Below are 14,608 nucleotides of genomic sequence, written 5' to 3' on the forward strand. Positions count from 1 at the left end.
TTTTTTTTACTAATCGTGACATCTCTTTAATTAATTACCTTTTTTGTATCCTAATTTTAAATAGCTGTCATAATTATAATTCAACTTTAAAATGGTTCACACATACAAATAGACATGTAACTGATAATGGGTCATTAAAGATAACATTAGTATTGATCAAACACATAGGATAAAACATTTCAATATTAATCAAACAATATACAACCATTATAATATAATCACACTTGCTCTATATGTTTCAAACTGAACAATATTGTTTGTATAAGATTGTCCAAACTCCAAACCAAACCAATGCAATTAATTTGTTACATTTATTATATCAAGCAACTTAGATCATCAAATCTCGTAAGTCATTCCAACCCTTAGAAGTTTAGTCCTAGGTATCTCCAACACCTTCTCCCCTTGCCTTGAGTTCTTCCTTAAGAATCCATACGCATAGTTCACTACAAACTTCTTAAAAAAGCTCGAGTTTTCTTTAGCACGAACTTCCGCTTCCCCCAAAAGGTAGACGACACCATTGTCACGAGCCCTTTGAACAAAGTCCATCTCTTCTTGAATACCCTCGATTGACGCGTGCACGATGCCATTGTTATCCAATGAACGTATGGAACGTTCTGATGAAGCCCGACTATTTTGAGTTGTCGCGTCTAGCGTCTCTTCAACATGTACAATGTTATTGGCCCCTTTATGTTGTGTTTTCGGTACTCCAACATTATCTTCCATGTTTGGCGCACCTCCTCCCTCACGAATGAAGTATTCATGCCTGATGAATTCCTTTAGGTTGTCCACGAGTTGCCTCTCGAACTCGTTTGGTTGTTCGATCGAATCCTTGTACCCGTACCTCACTACACATCGATACATGCGATAATTTATTGGTTCAACTTGTCGAAACACATACCTCTCTTCCATTGCCACCTTGCTTATGGGAAGCGATTTTATCGAAACAAAAATTAGCACGGAATGGATGGATGGGATGTTATCGATGAAGTGAGTAAAGATCGGAGGAACGCCTTGCACTAGCTCGGAATACAATAATCCAATACCGGGCACTCGATTTACGTTAGGGTTTTGTACTATTTGCTTCATGCGTTCGTTTGAAATCTTGTTTTCTAGCTCAAACTCATACCTCTTCTTGTGCACGTAATGCCACGTTCCCATGATCATCATCAGCACAATCGCAAAAGCGAATGGGAAGAAACCTCCCTGGACAAACTTGTATAGGACAGACGAGAAATACAAACACTCGATAGAGAAGAACACCACGAAGAATGCAATAATCAACCATATGTTCGTCTTCCATATTACTAACATTATGAGCGTTATCAAACATGTTGTTATGATCATCACAGCCACGACCGCAATGCCTGCATTCATTATATATTATATATTACGTAATGAAAACTATATAAGATGTAGAAGATAAATGACTCGTCTTGCTTGGCTTTATAAATGATTTTTGTGTGTGAACATACCGTATGCATTTCCAATCTTTTGGGTGGTTTTAAAGGCGAGAGTGACGATTACACATGCGATCATAAGGATATAGTTGACCTCAGGAATATAAACCTGGCCTTCATACTTTTCAGAAGTATGAATAACCTTAACTCTTGGAAAACAACCTAAGCTGAGTGACTGAGATATAATTGCAAATGCTCCTGATATCATAGCTTGGCTGGCAATAATGGCTGCCGCCACAGCCACCACAAATGTTGGCCAATATAGTGGACCTAAAGATTATCAATCATTAATAAATAGTGACAACATAAGTTTGTAACAAATTTATGAACATATGTATAATATTGGACCTAGAACCATACCTAAATATTATTTTCAAATGAACCCTATATATATATATATACCTGGAATGGAGGCATAGAAAGTATTTCCGACGTTTTCGGGAAATTTGACTAGATAGGCAGCTTGCCCACAATAAGCAGTCAATATAGAAGGAAGCACAACACCGGAGAAGCTCATCTGCATATATAGAACCATTAATTCATTTCATATTAACCAAAATGGAATAATTGTGATTCTAAACTAGGACATGATACATGTTTTGTGTTTTTCTTTGTTGTTCCATTCATATTGTTGACATATACATTTTTTTAGTTACTTCACTTTGGACGAAAAGATGCACAAACCAATTATGCTCGTGTATCTAATTTGATTTCGAGTTCTAGTTTTTACAAGAATTTCCCTTTTTGTGATGTTTTTTTGATAAGTTTAAGATAAATAATGTCATACTTATTTTTTTATTATTGAATATTTTCACGATCGATGTAGTTTTCACATTTAACCTAAATCATTAAGCAAAATATTCCATTTAAAAAAAAAGTAAAATTCGGTTGTGTTCAAAACATATGTATAACTAGATTTTAAATAATTTTAATTTAAAAGAATTAATGAAGGAAAAGAGGAAAATTTAAATAAAAAAATATTAAGTTATTAGGAGTAATATTTTGTTTGTTTTGGATAATCTTATTTATTTGATATTTTTTATTGTTCTTTGAGAAGAATTTAAATAATTTATGAAAAATTATATTATAATTTGATTTAAATTAAATTATTTTCATATTTCAACCTTTTAAAAAAAATTTAAGTTATAAAGATAACTATATGAAAATTTGAAAAGTCAGTCAACCATTTTTTAAAAAAAAAAAAATCGTGGCTAATGGTGTTTTAGTATATTTTGAGTTGCACTATTAAGTATGAAATGGATGAATTTTTCAAAGTTAGTTAATTTATTGACACACTTGTTTTTGTTCTTATTAAGAATGGACTTTTGCATTAATGATTTGTAGACTTTTGGGTGATTATGAATTACATGCAGTTGAATAAAAAGAGGATATATGATCATCTTGGATTTGTTAATTGACTAATACATATGCATGTATTCTTAAATTTATTGTACTTTTTAATATAGATGTTTCATATACATGTTTGATTATTTATAAAAAAAAGAAAGAAGCAAAACCAATGAAGAAATTGCGAAGTTTTTGCTTACTTGAACAGCTTGAATGTTGAAATGTCCCAAATCCGCAAACATGGCTTCAGTTCCTGTTCAATTATATTTCAAATTAAATAAAATCGAATAGTTACAATAAAAATGACAATTAATAGCGATTACAATATTTACCGGTAACGCAAAGAATAACTCCGCCTAGAGAAACCCAACTTTTCTTGCCATTTCTTTTGAAGTAATCGATGATGTATTTAGGGTTGAAAGCACGCAAAACAGTGATATCGTGTTTAAACAAATTGTAGAGTCCAATCCCGGAAATGAACAAGAACCAAATGCATACTATAGGAGCAAAGGTATATCCCACTTTGTCCGTCCCCAATCGTTGAGCGCAAAAGAGAAGTACCAAAATTACTATTGAAATCCACATTATAACATCTGAAACAAATACACAATCTTATTAGATCAAATTCTTTTTTATTTGTTTAATGTATATTAGTTTTTTTGATTCGTGTAGTCGAGAATAAATGTCTATTCTTTTGTTTTATATAATATATATATTATTATTATTATTATTAAGGCTTTCAATATTTGATCTTAATCAAATATCCGACCAAATTAGAATTTAATTTTCGAACCAAATTTTAAACCAATTCGAATTCAAATATAATTTTTTATTTAATTTTCGAAATGGAATTTCAATTCAAAACCAAACCGAAAATTGAATTCATTTTTTATTATTTATTTAATTATATATTATATAATTTATTACATATAATTAAATCATATATATATATATATAATATTAAAAAAATCAAATTCGGTTAAGTTTTATTAGGATTTATTCAAAATCGGTTCATTTTGAATTATCTAAACCTAAAAAAATATTAAAAGAACTCGAACTGAGTAACTCCTCGAATAACACCCCTAATTATCATTGATGAATATTCAAATCGATTAGAACCATTCAATTTTTTACTGATATAATTATTTTTTACAAATATAAAAAATTAAAAACTTAATTTATAGAAAGAAAAAGAAATTTAATTCAACTATGCGAATATAAGGTCTAGATTCTTATAATTGACAGATTTGGCCGAATTTAAATTCATTAAATCCGTTCACATGATCACCCATAAATATTATTTTATAAAACATGATCTAGATTATAATATAATATTGTTTTGATTGAAATTATTTTATTCAATAACTATTAATTACCTGTGCTCAAAGCCTTAATCCCGCTTACAGCCGAAAGAACTGCATGCATATAGTTAGGTATAATAAAGTCATTCATGAACACTTCAATTTGAAGTTAATAATAATAATAATAATAATGCATGAAAGTAATTAATTAATTACCTGAAATACAAGGTGTCAAGATCCCATCTCCGATAACCATTGAGGTTCCAAGAATAGTGACTACGAAGAGCCCGATCTGAGCACTCTTCTTACTCTCGAGTTTTTTCCTTATCCTTTGAGCCCTTTGAAGCTGGTTAGAGGCTAGATCCAAACTGTAATTTGACACCTCCCGATCCTCGGGTTGATCGTTCGGTATCAAACTTACTTTCACGTAGCGACATATCAACGAGTACAACGCAAAAGTCCCCCCTGCCATATGTTAATGTGACAAAATCATTAATTTTCAAATAATCATAACTAACACAAACATTTCAAAAAGAATTAAAATTGTAATAATAGACAATAAAAACTCACTTACCGTCGCCATTATCATTGGCACGCAAGACAATAAGAACGTACTTGAGTACGGGAATAAGAATGATGGTGTAAATGATTAAGGAAAGAACTCCAAGAAGATCTTCCGTTGGTCTGGACCCGAGTCCATCGGGAAATGTGCTCGAGAAAACATATAAAGGAGAAGTTCCAATATCACCATAAATCACTCCTATGCATTGAAAAGCCAAACTCAACGTTCTTTGCCAGCTTACATCGGAAGCGTGCGATGGAGTATGAGATACTCGACCGGCTTCCAAGTGGAGGGAATCCACTCGACGGAGTTTCGCCCACGAAATTTTCCTCTCCTTTAGGTTTCTCGACCGATGATTATTGTCGGTCGCTTGTATTTCCTCCTCGACTACACCATGATCGGCCTTCACTTGATTATCTTCACCGTCGGTCATCTTTTTAACCTCCACAAGCTCTATCTTTAAGATGATTGTTTCATCGTATATTAGCTAATACTTAGGTATATATAGGATAAAAAAATGTCAAAGGTATGACATATTCAATTAAATAGAGGGAAGAATCTCAACTAACTTTGAGGGAAGGAATTTAAGAACTCTATTTATATTTAATTACTTATAATTCACTAAATAAAAAAATTTACTTTGGGACTTGTTTGGAGTAGATTCTCATTTGAATAATACTTTCTTTTTCAATATATAAGTGTATTACTAAAGTTTTGGAAATACATATAGCTTTTTTATATATTTTTTTTGAATAAAGTAGAACTTGCATGATAGCCCACTACGATGGTCACTCGTTTCAACTTTCAACTCAAAATGCTTTCAGTTAAAACTGAACCCGTGAATTTTTAGTCTTTTAAACTAACTCTTAATACTGAAGTTTCTTAGTGGGTTAGTCTTTTTTTATAGTGTTTTGAAAAAGTTAAAAAAAAAAAATTGCAAAAATGGTATTTTTTTTTTGAAAAAAGTCCATGTATATTAAAAATTAAAAAGAATCGTTTAAGCACAAAAAAAAAATCATGACATGAAAAAATGTATTCAATAAGTTATCGAGCTCGTAAATCCTAAAGAAAAACGATTAACTCCTCGATATACTTTACTTGTTTTCCTAAACGAATCTCAGAAAACGCCATAATAATAACATTATAAATGATACGCATCAAACGACTATGATTATTAAAAGTTCGATATTTTTTGTCTCCAACCTGATAGTCTACAAAAAAAAAAAAAATTGGGATAATAACCCAAATATGTAAGTTTATCATATGATCAACCGTATCAATCCAAATTTCTCAGTAATTATCCAAAGACTCGGGAATCACCCAATGAATCATATCAATACTCTAAAAAAACTCAAAATACTAGTCAACCCTCGCTAATACAAAAATAAGTGAGTTGTCGATTCAACTTTTTTATGGCACATACAACAACGACTATACATTTAAACATATTAAATTTAAATAATTTAGGTCACTGATCATAAACATGGAAACAAACAAACCAGACTAGTCAGGTCTCAATTTTCTTAGCTGCTTACGAATTAATTTCTCCTCTTCTTTGTTTACATTTTGTCGTATACGGTGGAGGCGTTATTTGTTAATTCGTCAATATTATTATTTTTTTAGAAAAGTAATCAATAATTATTATGACATTTGAATTTTCGTATCTACTAGCCAATAGCAGATCTACATCTTACGTTACTAAATTATATATTAAATTACTACAATAATTCTTAATTAAATATAGAATTAATTAAGACGAGGTAACATGTCTTTAATTAATTTATTACTTATTGGAAATTTCATTCATGTTTTAGATTGAGGACATCTGTTAAATAGAAATATATATAAAATGATACATCATTTTCTCAATTTCATGTAAATAACCTACTCCTAATGTTAACTTATAATTATTTTATTACATTTTATGGTTCATTTTGTAACTATCAAGAAGTCATTATCATACTCAAAAATTATAAATTATTCACAAAATAATTTGATTGATAAAAACAAATATAGAGTCCATATTGAGTTAAGTTTGAATTAAAATTCATTATTAAATTTGTTAATATATAATTAAAATATATTGTATCATATTATTTTATTTGAATTAATATTTGAATAAATATTAAAATAAATTTATAATTTGTTTTTGTTCGAACTCAATTTTAACTCCAAAATTAAAGTATTTCATATCAAAAATCATAGTTATAATATGATAAAAATAATATTTAATATGAATTATAATACATAAAACATTGTTAAAAATATATAAATCATATTCAATTTTCACATTAACTATTTTCTAATAAGATGTGATACAATATCATATTTTAAGAGGTTATAACTATAGGTTTTTATACTTGACATCAATTATTAGTCGAGATACAAAACAAATTGGTCCTTATAATCACACTGCTATATATGTTATATATGTTATTATTTTTTCTTCTATTTTTTTATAAGAATAATTGGGTTTCGCAATTCTTTTGTAATACGATTAATTCTCGCGGGTTAAACACATAAATTATAAACATACTTAACCAATTTAACCGTACGTACTTCTTGATGGGTTCAAATCCAGAACCTCACAGTGACTTGATTATATGTGTTAATGAAAAAACCCTCTGATAACCTGAATATTGCTAACCTATATAATTAATTGCTTACTAACTAATTCCATTCTTTGTATTTATAACTTGTGTTTAAAAACTATTGATCCAGATTGATAAGATTCATGTAGATATCGTTGTCTATTTTTAGAAGATTATGTTAGACATTTCGACTCGAAGAAAGCCCCTTGTCACGATTTGGCTCTAGCCGACGCTACTATGACTTTGATTAAGATTATCTGTTGTTCTTTTATTGAGATGGTGTTTTCATTGAGCCACTTTTCTATTTTGACAGTCAATTAAGCTAGCCAAACTTGGAGTCGACGTTGGAGGAGATCGATGCTACAAGATGGCTTACTCGCACCCGGAATTGCACCGTCGGCTTGCACGACGACTCTACAAACTTAGATTGCCGCAATTGAACTTATTGCTTTTTAGATTTTTCAATTTTTTGTTTGATTTATTATTAATATATTTGAAAACTGTTAGAACTCGTGTTAAGACTTCATTGGTAATGTATTTTATAGACTTTTTCTCTACAATTTTACAACCATAGCTAAAATATGAATTAATGAATAATTTAAAATTTAATAAAATAAAACTAAATGTTTTTCGGATTGTTTTACAAAGAGGAATAGAGGAGAGAATTACGTGACATCACCTCATTGACTGGAAAAAAATAAAAATACGAGGAAAGAGAGAAAAGTTAAATTATTTAATTTTTTCAGCTAATCAAATTGCGACACATCATTCTTTCTCCTAAATCCCCTCTTACTATCATTTTTCTTGTTTTATAATGTTGTAAAATAAAGTAATAATAATTCTTTTTAAGTAGATATAAACTCTTATATTTCTACAAACTCAATTACTTAATTGTATTCACTATATATATATATATAATGTTTTTTTATTGTGAATTATTTGATTTTAATGGTTAAAAATATATTATTAATTGAATTTGTCTTATTATAATGTGACAACCTGACAAGGACATAAAATAATAAAATAGCTTAATAATTACACTTATAATTACTTAATGACAATAATTGTGTATCCCGTGTACGAGGCGTGTAGATATGAATGCAAGTACTTAGGTTGTACTTATATTCTTACTTTTAAGTATTTCATTTATTGTCAACTATTCTTAATTGGCCAAGAAATTTGACTTTTTGAATTATTTCATCGAATTAATATATATTATCATTTCATTTATTCACATTAATTTAAATTACAACTTGGTAAATAATTGAATGATATATATATATATATATTTATATATATACTTTTACTTACTGTCAACATGAATCATTTCATAAATTTTACCATTATAATAAGAAAATGAGCAATTAATTTGGCATATGAGTTCTACATCTCAATTTCTTTTTTTCTTTTTTTCTTTTTTTTACTATTTTAAAGCTCTAGTGGGTATAATCAAATGTCAAAGTCTTTCTCTACAAGGACATTTGATCTTGGTTTTTATAGATTTTTTTGGGTTTTATCTAAAAAATTTGTTTAACAAAAAAAAATGAGTTTTTTTAAAAATAAATTATTAAAATATTCTTTTATATTTAAAATTTAATTGTAATAAAAATAAACTATAAAAGTATTTTGGTATTTTTATTGGTAAATTAATTGAATTGATAATTAAAATAGTATAAATTTGATAATGAGATTCAATTTTTTAAAAATCTAAAATGAACTCAAAATAATCCATCATGATCAACTGAGCTGTGTGCAAACTTTTGGCATTTTTAATAATGGCAAGTTTTAAATTAAAAAATTTAAATGGTAGAAGTTGAGGTAGTTGATCATTTTGTTTTTCATTCAAACTAATTACCTAGAGATAAATGAATTATGTCATTTAATTTAATTTAACGTGCAACAACTAATTTTGAATAAGACAATTATTGAAGATAATTTAATCAAATTCTTTTAGAAGTAGTAGTGATTTGCTAGAAATCAACTACGATTAATACTATTATTAATAGGGTAAAACCTTATATAACTTTATATAACTGAGTCATATTAGGTCACACCTAAAAATTGATCGATTAGATCAAAGAAAACAATGATTGATTATTAATAAATAAAATATATATTATTAATAATAAACATATTATTTATTTAAGAAATAAATAATATATATAATTAAAAAGGTTATAAAATTAAGATTTAAAAAAATATTATTTATTTATAAAATAAATAATATATAATTAAATAATTTAATTATAATGTTACATATCTCAAAAATTAATTAAGAAAAGAATTTATCTTCTGAAATATTGTACTTATTTATATGAAAATGAGTTAACTTTTGAAAAAGAAAATAAAGGATGTGTAGAAGAATTACTTTATGAGTAGTAATTAAGAAAGAAAAACAAAAATATAACTTTTGATGTTATTGAAAGAAAAAACAGAAAATCAAGCAATAGTGATGATTCCCTTTAGTCATTTAGTTAAGAATTTGATCAATCTGGTAGACTAATTAGAGGAGCAAAGAGGAGTAACATGTGTGGCTCTCATCTCCATCGATCCACTAGACTTGCATATATTCCTTTTAGTCCTTTTAGTTAAGAATTTGATCAAACTCGCTTAGACTAATTAGAGGAGCAACATGTATGTGTGGCTCTCATCTCCATCGATACCACTAGACTTGGCTCAGTTTAGGCATCAACATATATTCCTTTGTAAACTACATTAATAACAATCTTATCAATTAATATAGAAATTCTAAAGGAGGTGAGTTAACAAACAAAACTGATCAAATTGAACCCGCAAACCAAATTGATTAAGGTTTCAATTTTACCAAATTCGCTCAGTAAAAACATTCTATCAGATTTTATTCAAATATTTGAGAAAAATGTGGCCACAAGAAGTTAAACACATAACCCGCAAACACACTTAACCATTTAACTAGACACAAAACTTGTCGTCTGACGGGTTCGAACCAGGACCTCTTAAATAGGATGTGGATATCCACCTCTCACTGGTGAAAAAGTGGTCAAAACCGAGAGTTAAAACTCTCGGTTTTGACCATATAACTCTCGGTAAAAAGACCTTACCGAAGGTTTTAGTAACTCTCGCCATCCCTCGGTAATGACTCTCTCGGGATTTCCACAAAGAGAAAAACTGAGAGTTATATGAAAACTTTCGGATTTTTCTCTTTTGGAAAAACCGAGGGTTTTACAAAGAACTTTCGATTTTTCTCTTTTTGAAAAACCTGAGGGTTGTACAAATAACTTTCGGTTTTTCTCTGTATGGAAAAACCGAGGGTTTTGCAAACAACTTTCGGTTTTTCTCATTGTGGAAAAACCGAGAGTTTTCATATAACTTTCGGTTTTTCTCTGTGTGGAAAAACCGATGGTTTTACAAAGAACTTTCGGTTTTTCTCTTTGTGGAAAAACCGAGGGTTTTACAAAGAACTTTCGTTTTTTCTCTTTGTGGAAAAACCGAGGGTTTTACAAATAACTTTCGGTTTTTCTCTGTGTGGAAAAACCGAGGGTTTTGCACACAACTTTCGGGTTTTCTCTTTGTGGAAAAACCGAGAGATATTACAAAACTTTCGGTTTTCCCTTATATGAAAACCGAGAGTTTTCTAATAACTCTCGGTTTTCTCTTCGGCTAAAAACTGAGAGTTTTCTAATATCTCTCGGTTTTTCCACAAAGAGAAAACCCGAGAGATTTCATTTTTACCTTCGGTTTTTTCATGTAAATTTTTAAAAATGTGCGGATTATTTTGTTCGAAACCAAAACTTGTTCAGCCACCAAACCAATATATCAATGATAAAAGAAATGCAACATACATTAAACGATCACATTAATTGATCATGAACATTACAAAATTCGACACCAAACTAATATTCCGAACAATCTGTTCTAAATTCAACCACTAATGAAAAAATGTTTTGAATCGAAACAACCTTAGCTTGTGGGGGGAGGAGGTGGTCCTTGCCTCATATACAATTCTATTCTCTCCATTCTTGCGTTCATCTCTGACTTCTCCCTCTCCATTCTTTCCACAATTTCTTCATTTCTCGCTTTCATTTCATCCATTTTGCGCCTTCTTTCTTCATCCCTCTTCTCCAGTTCCTCCAGCTTGAGCTTCATCATTTGATTCTCTTCTAACAATCGCTCATTGTTTCGCTGTGAACTGTTTCCACTACGACGATCCTCACGAAAGTGTGTGGGCCGGACGCCTGATCCCATTCCGAAGACGACCCCGTGTTTTTGTTGTCCGAACACCCTCTCCGTCAATTCAAAATCAGATATTCCCGGTTCGTTACTAACAACCTCCTCCATCTCAGCCTGCACAATTCAAATAAAATATCATTTCTATAATAAAAAAACTAGGCATATTCAATTCACTTACAATTTTCTCTTGCACGTGTTCGTCCGGGACGGGTGTTGGGTTTTCTTGTGTCGGTTTTGGTGTACGGGTCCTCTTGAATACTTCAATTACAGACGGTGGTCGTCCCATTTCAATCGCCTGTTGAAATAAATGATTTATATAATTAATAACAATCTTTATATTAAGTTATTACAAATAATGTACTTACCAACTCGTCTTCAATTTGTGCAAACGGTCTACTTCCCGTTCGATGCGGGAATTTCAGATTCTTCCGATTCTTCATATTTGTAGTACTGTGTCTCTGTATTTGAAATAACAAATGAAGTTAGATTAATTAATATTAACTCTTATTTGAATTATGAAACCGTACCTTAAACGTTTCTGTGAAGAAATGGTTGCGACACACAAACTCCCAATCATCTCGATCGTAGTCCGGTGGAGGATTAGCCAGTACCGCTGCCTCGTCTCCTTTGTGGACGCGGATATAATTTTTGTTCAAATCCGACCGCCATCTATCCCATATCTGATTGGCGTGTCCCAACCCCGTCGTTCGAAAAGACTCAATGTCACCATTAGTCGCTTCGAACGGATCCTGAAAAAAATAACATCCAAATGTGAAAAATAATTATTTAATGACGTAATGTATAATCAAGTAATAATTATTAACCTTGATAGCAGTCCACAGTGAATCCAATTGGTCTGCACTTAAAGCCTTCCACTTGAGAAGACGGTGTGAGACGGCTGCGGGGTCCCGGATAATCGACCCCACATGTCTAGACCACCGTGTCCTTCCCACGTCTGTACCGCCTGGCCTCCCATCCTTCTCTCTAAACGTTAGAGGGATCCTCGTCCCCGCTAGCCTCTTAGACAGCGCTATATTCTTGTTCTTCCCCCGTCTCTTGCGGGCAGAAGATTCTTCAAAATTATCAAAATCTTAATTAAATATGTCAATCAATTGAAACACTAACTAATTTGTAAACGAAATACCTGTCGATGATAGGTCGGGAGTGGTCCCGTGCTCCTCCTCGTCATCCTGCTCCTCGATAGGCTCCTCAAGACCCTCGTGTTCAGCCTCATCGCTAGGCAGGTTATCAGCGAATGTGCTCTCTATAAACTCTGCGAGGTCATCATCGTCTTCAGTCTCGTATGTTCGGGGAGGCGCAGTAGCTATCGGGACCACAGGAATCGGTGGTTGGTCTCTAGAAGACGATCCTCGTCGCTTTAACGACTCGGATTGGGCAAGTAGGTTTTGGTAACTCTTATCCAATTTCTTGGGTGTCTTCCTCATACTCTTCCAAGTTGTTTTAGGACCTTCAGACATTCCTAATTTCACACCATTAATAAAAATGAGTGAATAATTGAAATAAAGTAGTAATAAAAATGAATATAAAGTTAAAAACATAATTAAATCTACCTAATTAATTAATCTCAACTATATGTTTGTAAACCGCGGTTTTATTTTTGTCACAATCTTCCAACCGGGTCGGGCTGACATATCAGGGGCGTAGAATACTTGTTTTGCTTGACTCGCCAATATATACGGGTCTTGATTTTGGGTTTTCAAAATTCGGTTTACATTTACACTTACGAAGCCATATTTATCCACTTTCACTCCTAGTTCCCCCGAGTGTGTATCAAACCACTTACACTTGAATAAAACAACTCGTTTGTGAGAATAGTATTGTAATTCGATTATATCCGTCAAAACTCCGTAGTATGACATAGTTTCAGATCCGTTGTACCCCTCAACAACCACCCCACTATTTTGAGTTGTCAAACCTTCGTCGTGTTTTTCTGTACAGAATTTGAATCCGTTTACTTTACACCAAACATACATAGACGAGTACATACTTGGACCTTCTCCTAAGATCTTGAGGTCTCTTGATATGTCGTTAATTTCTGCTAAATGGGCGACCTATATATGTATCCGAAATGTAGTTGTTAATATGAATAAGAAGAGTTAGGATATATGGTTTGTAATTTACTCACTCGATGCTTGAAATATGCGGCAAACGTTTCTCCACTGGACTCGTTGTTATAATCTCTGCAAATAGATCGAATGCTAATTAGTAACACTCTTTAATGCTAATTAGTAACAGCAACATTGAATCTTACGTGTAAAAAGGTTCTGCTTCGGGACAATTTTTCAAAATGTAAGAATGAGCTGTCACTCGATCGATATAATCCAAGTTGTATACTTTTCCGTTGGATAGGTCTTCCAATGATGCAAATATTGAAATCCCCGAGATTTCAGGTTGTGCATTTTCTTGATCTTGTTCCTCCATATACCTGGCACATAAACTAATACTTTCGTTAACAAGATAGCTCTCGCTTATAGAGGCTTCGGGGTGGTTATTATTCCGCAAATATCTTTTCATTGTACCCATGTAATGTTCAAAGGGATACATCCATCGATACTGAACAGGTCCTCCAAGCAAAGCCTCAAATGACAAGTGAACCGGGAGATGCATCATGATGTCGAAGATTGACGGCGGAAAAATCATTTCAAATTTGCAAAGTGTCAATGTAATATCCATGTACAATTGTTCCAGGTCCTCTTCAATCAACTCTTTGAAGCACAACAACCGAAAGAAACGAGACAAATTTACTAACGCATCATACACATACTCTGGAAGCAATCCACGAGTTGCTAAAGGAATTAGATATTCCAACAAAATGTGACAATCATGACTCTTTAATCCCGAAAGCTTTTTCTCTTCCAAATTTACACAACCCCCGATATTTGAGCAAAACCCATCAGGCAACTTAAGATCTTTCAAGAAGTTACAAAGACGTATTTTATTATCGGATGTCAAAGTGAAAGGCGCTTCTGGATAATGAACAACTCCTTCATCATTTATAGGATGTAACCATGATTTTATGCCTAAGAGTTCTAAGTCTTTACGCGCTTTAGGACCATCCTTAGTCTTCTCTTTCACATTCATTATTGTTCCCAACACGCTATCACAGATATTTTTCTCAAT

General features: G+C 31.5%; 1 protein-coding gene across 1 annotated transcript; it reads right to left on the reverse strand.

Annotated features, from left to right (window-relative positions):
* Window positions 1-332: 332 nt before the first annotated feature.
* LOC124913016 (potassium transporter 5) lies at window positions 333-5,100 on the reverse strand. Its single transcript, XM_047453642.1, has 8 exons — window positions 4,680-5,100; window positions 4,322-4,570; window positions 4,181-4,219; window positions 3,137-3,397; window positions 3,005-3,057; window positions 1,860-1,974; window positions 1,473-1,727; window positions 333-1,364 (listed from the first exon to the last, which is right to left on the reverse strand). Exons 1-8 carry the CDS (start codon window positions 5,098-5,100, stop codon window positions 337-339), a joined length of 2,421 nt encoding a protein of 806 aa, XP_047309598.1. The 3' UTR covers window positions 333-336.
* Window positions 5,101-14,608: the final 9,508 nt, after the last annotated feature.

This window comes from Impatiens glandulifera, chromosome 8 (genome assembly GCF_907164915.1).
Source record: "Impatiens glandulifera chromosome 8, dImpGla2.1, whole genome shotgun sequence".
Lineage (NCBI taxonomy): Eukaryota > Viridiplantae > Streptophyta > Magnoliopsida > Ericales > Balsaminaceae > Impatiens > Impatiens glandulifera.

Bases quoted from the DNA above. Each gene is read 5' to 3' on its own strand.
- LOC124913016 (XM_047453642.1), bottom strand. From the start codon at position 5,100: ATGACCGACGGTGAAGATAATCAAGTGAAGGCCGATCATGGTGTAGTC. The intron at 3,058-3,136 runs GTAAATATTGTA...ATAATTGAACAG, and splicing joins AGTTATTCTTTGCGTTACCG to GAACTGAAGCCATGTTTGCG. The intron at 1,365-1,472 runs GTATGTTCACAC...TAATGAATGCAG, and splicing joins AAAGATTGGAAATGCATACG to GCATTGCGGTCGTGGCTGTG.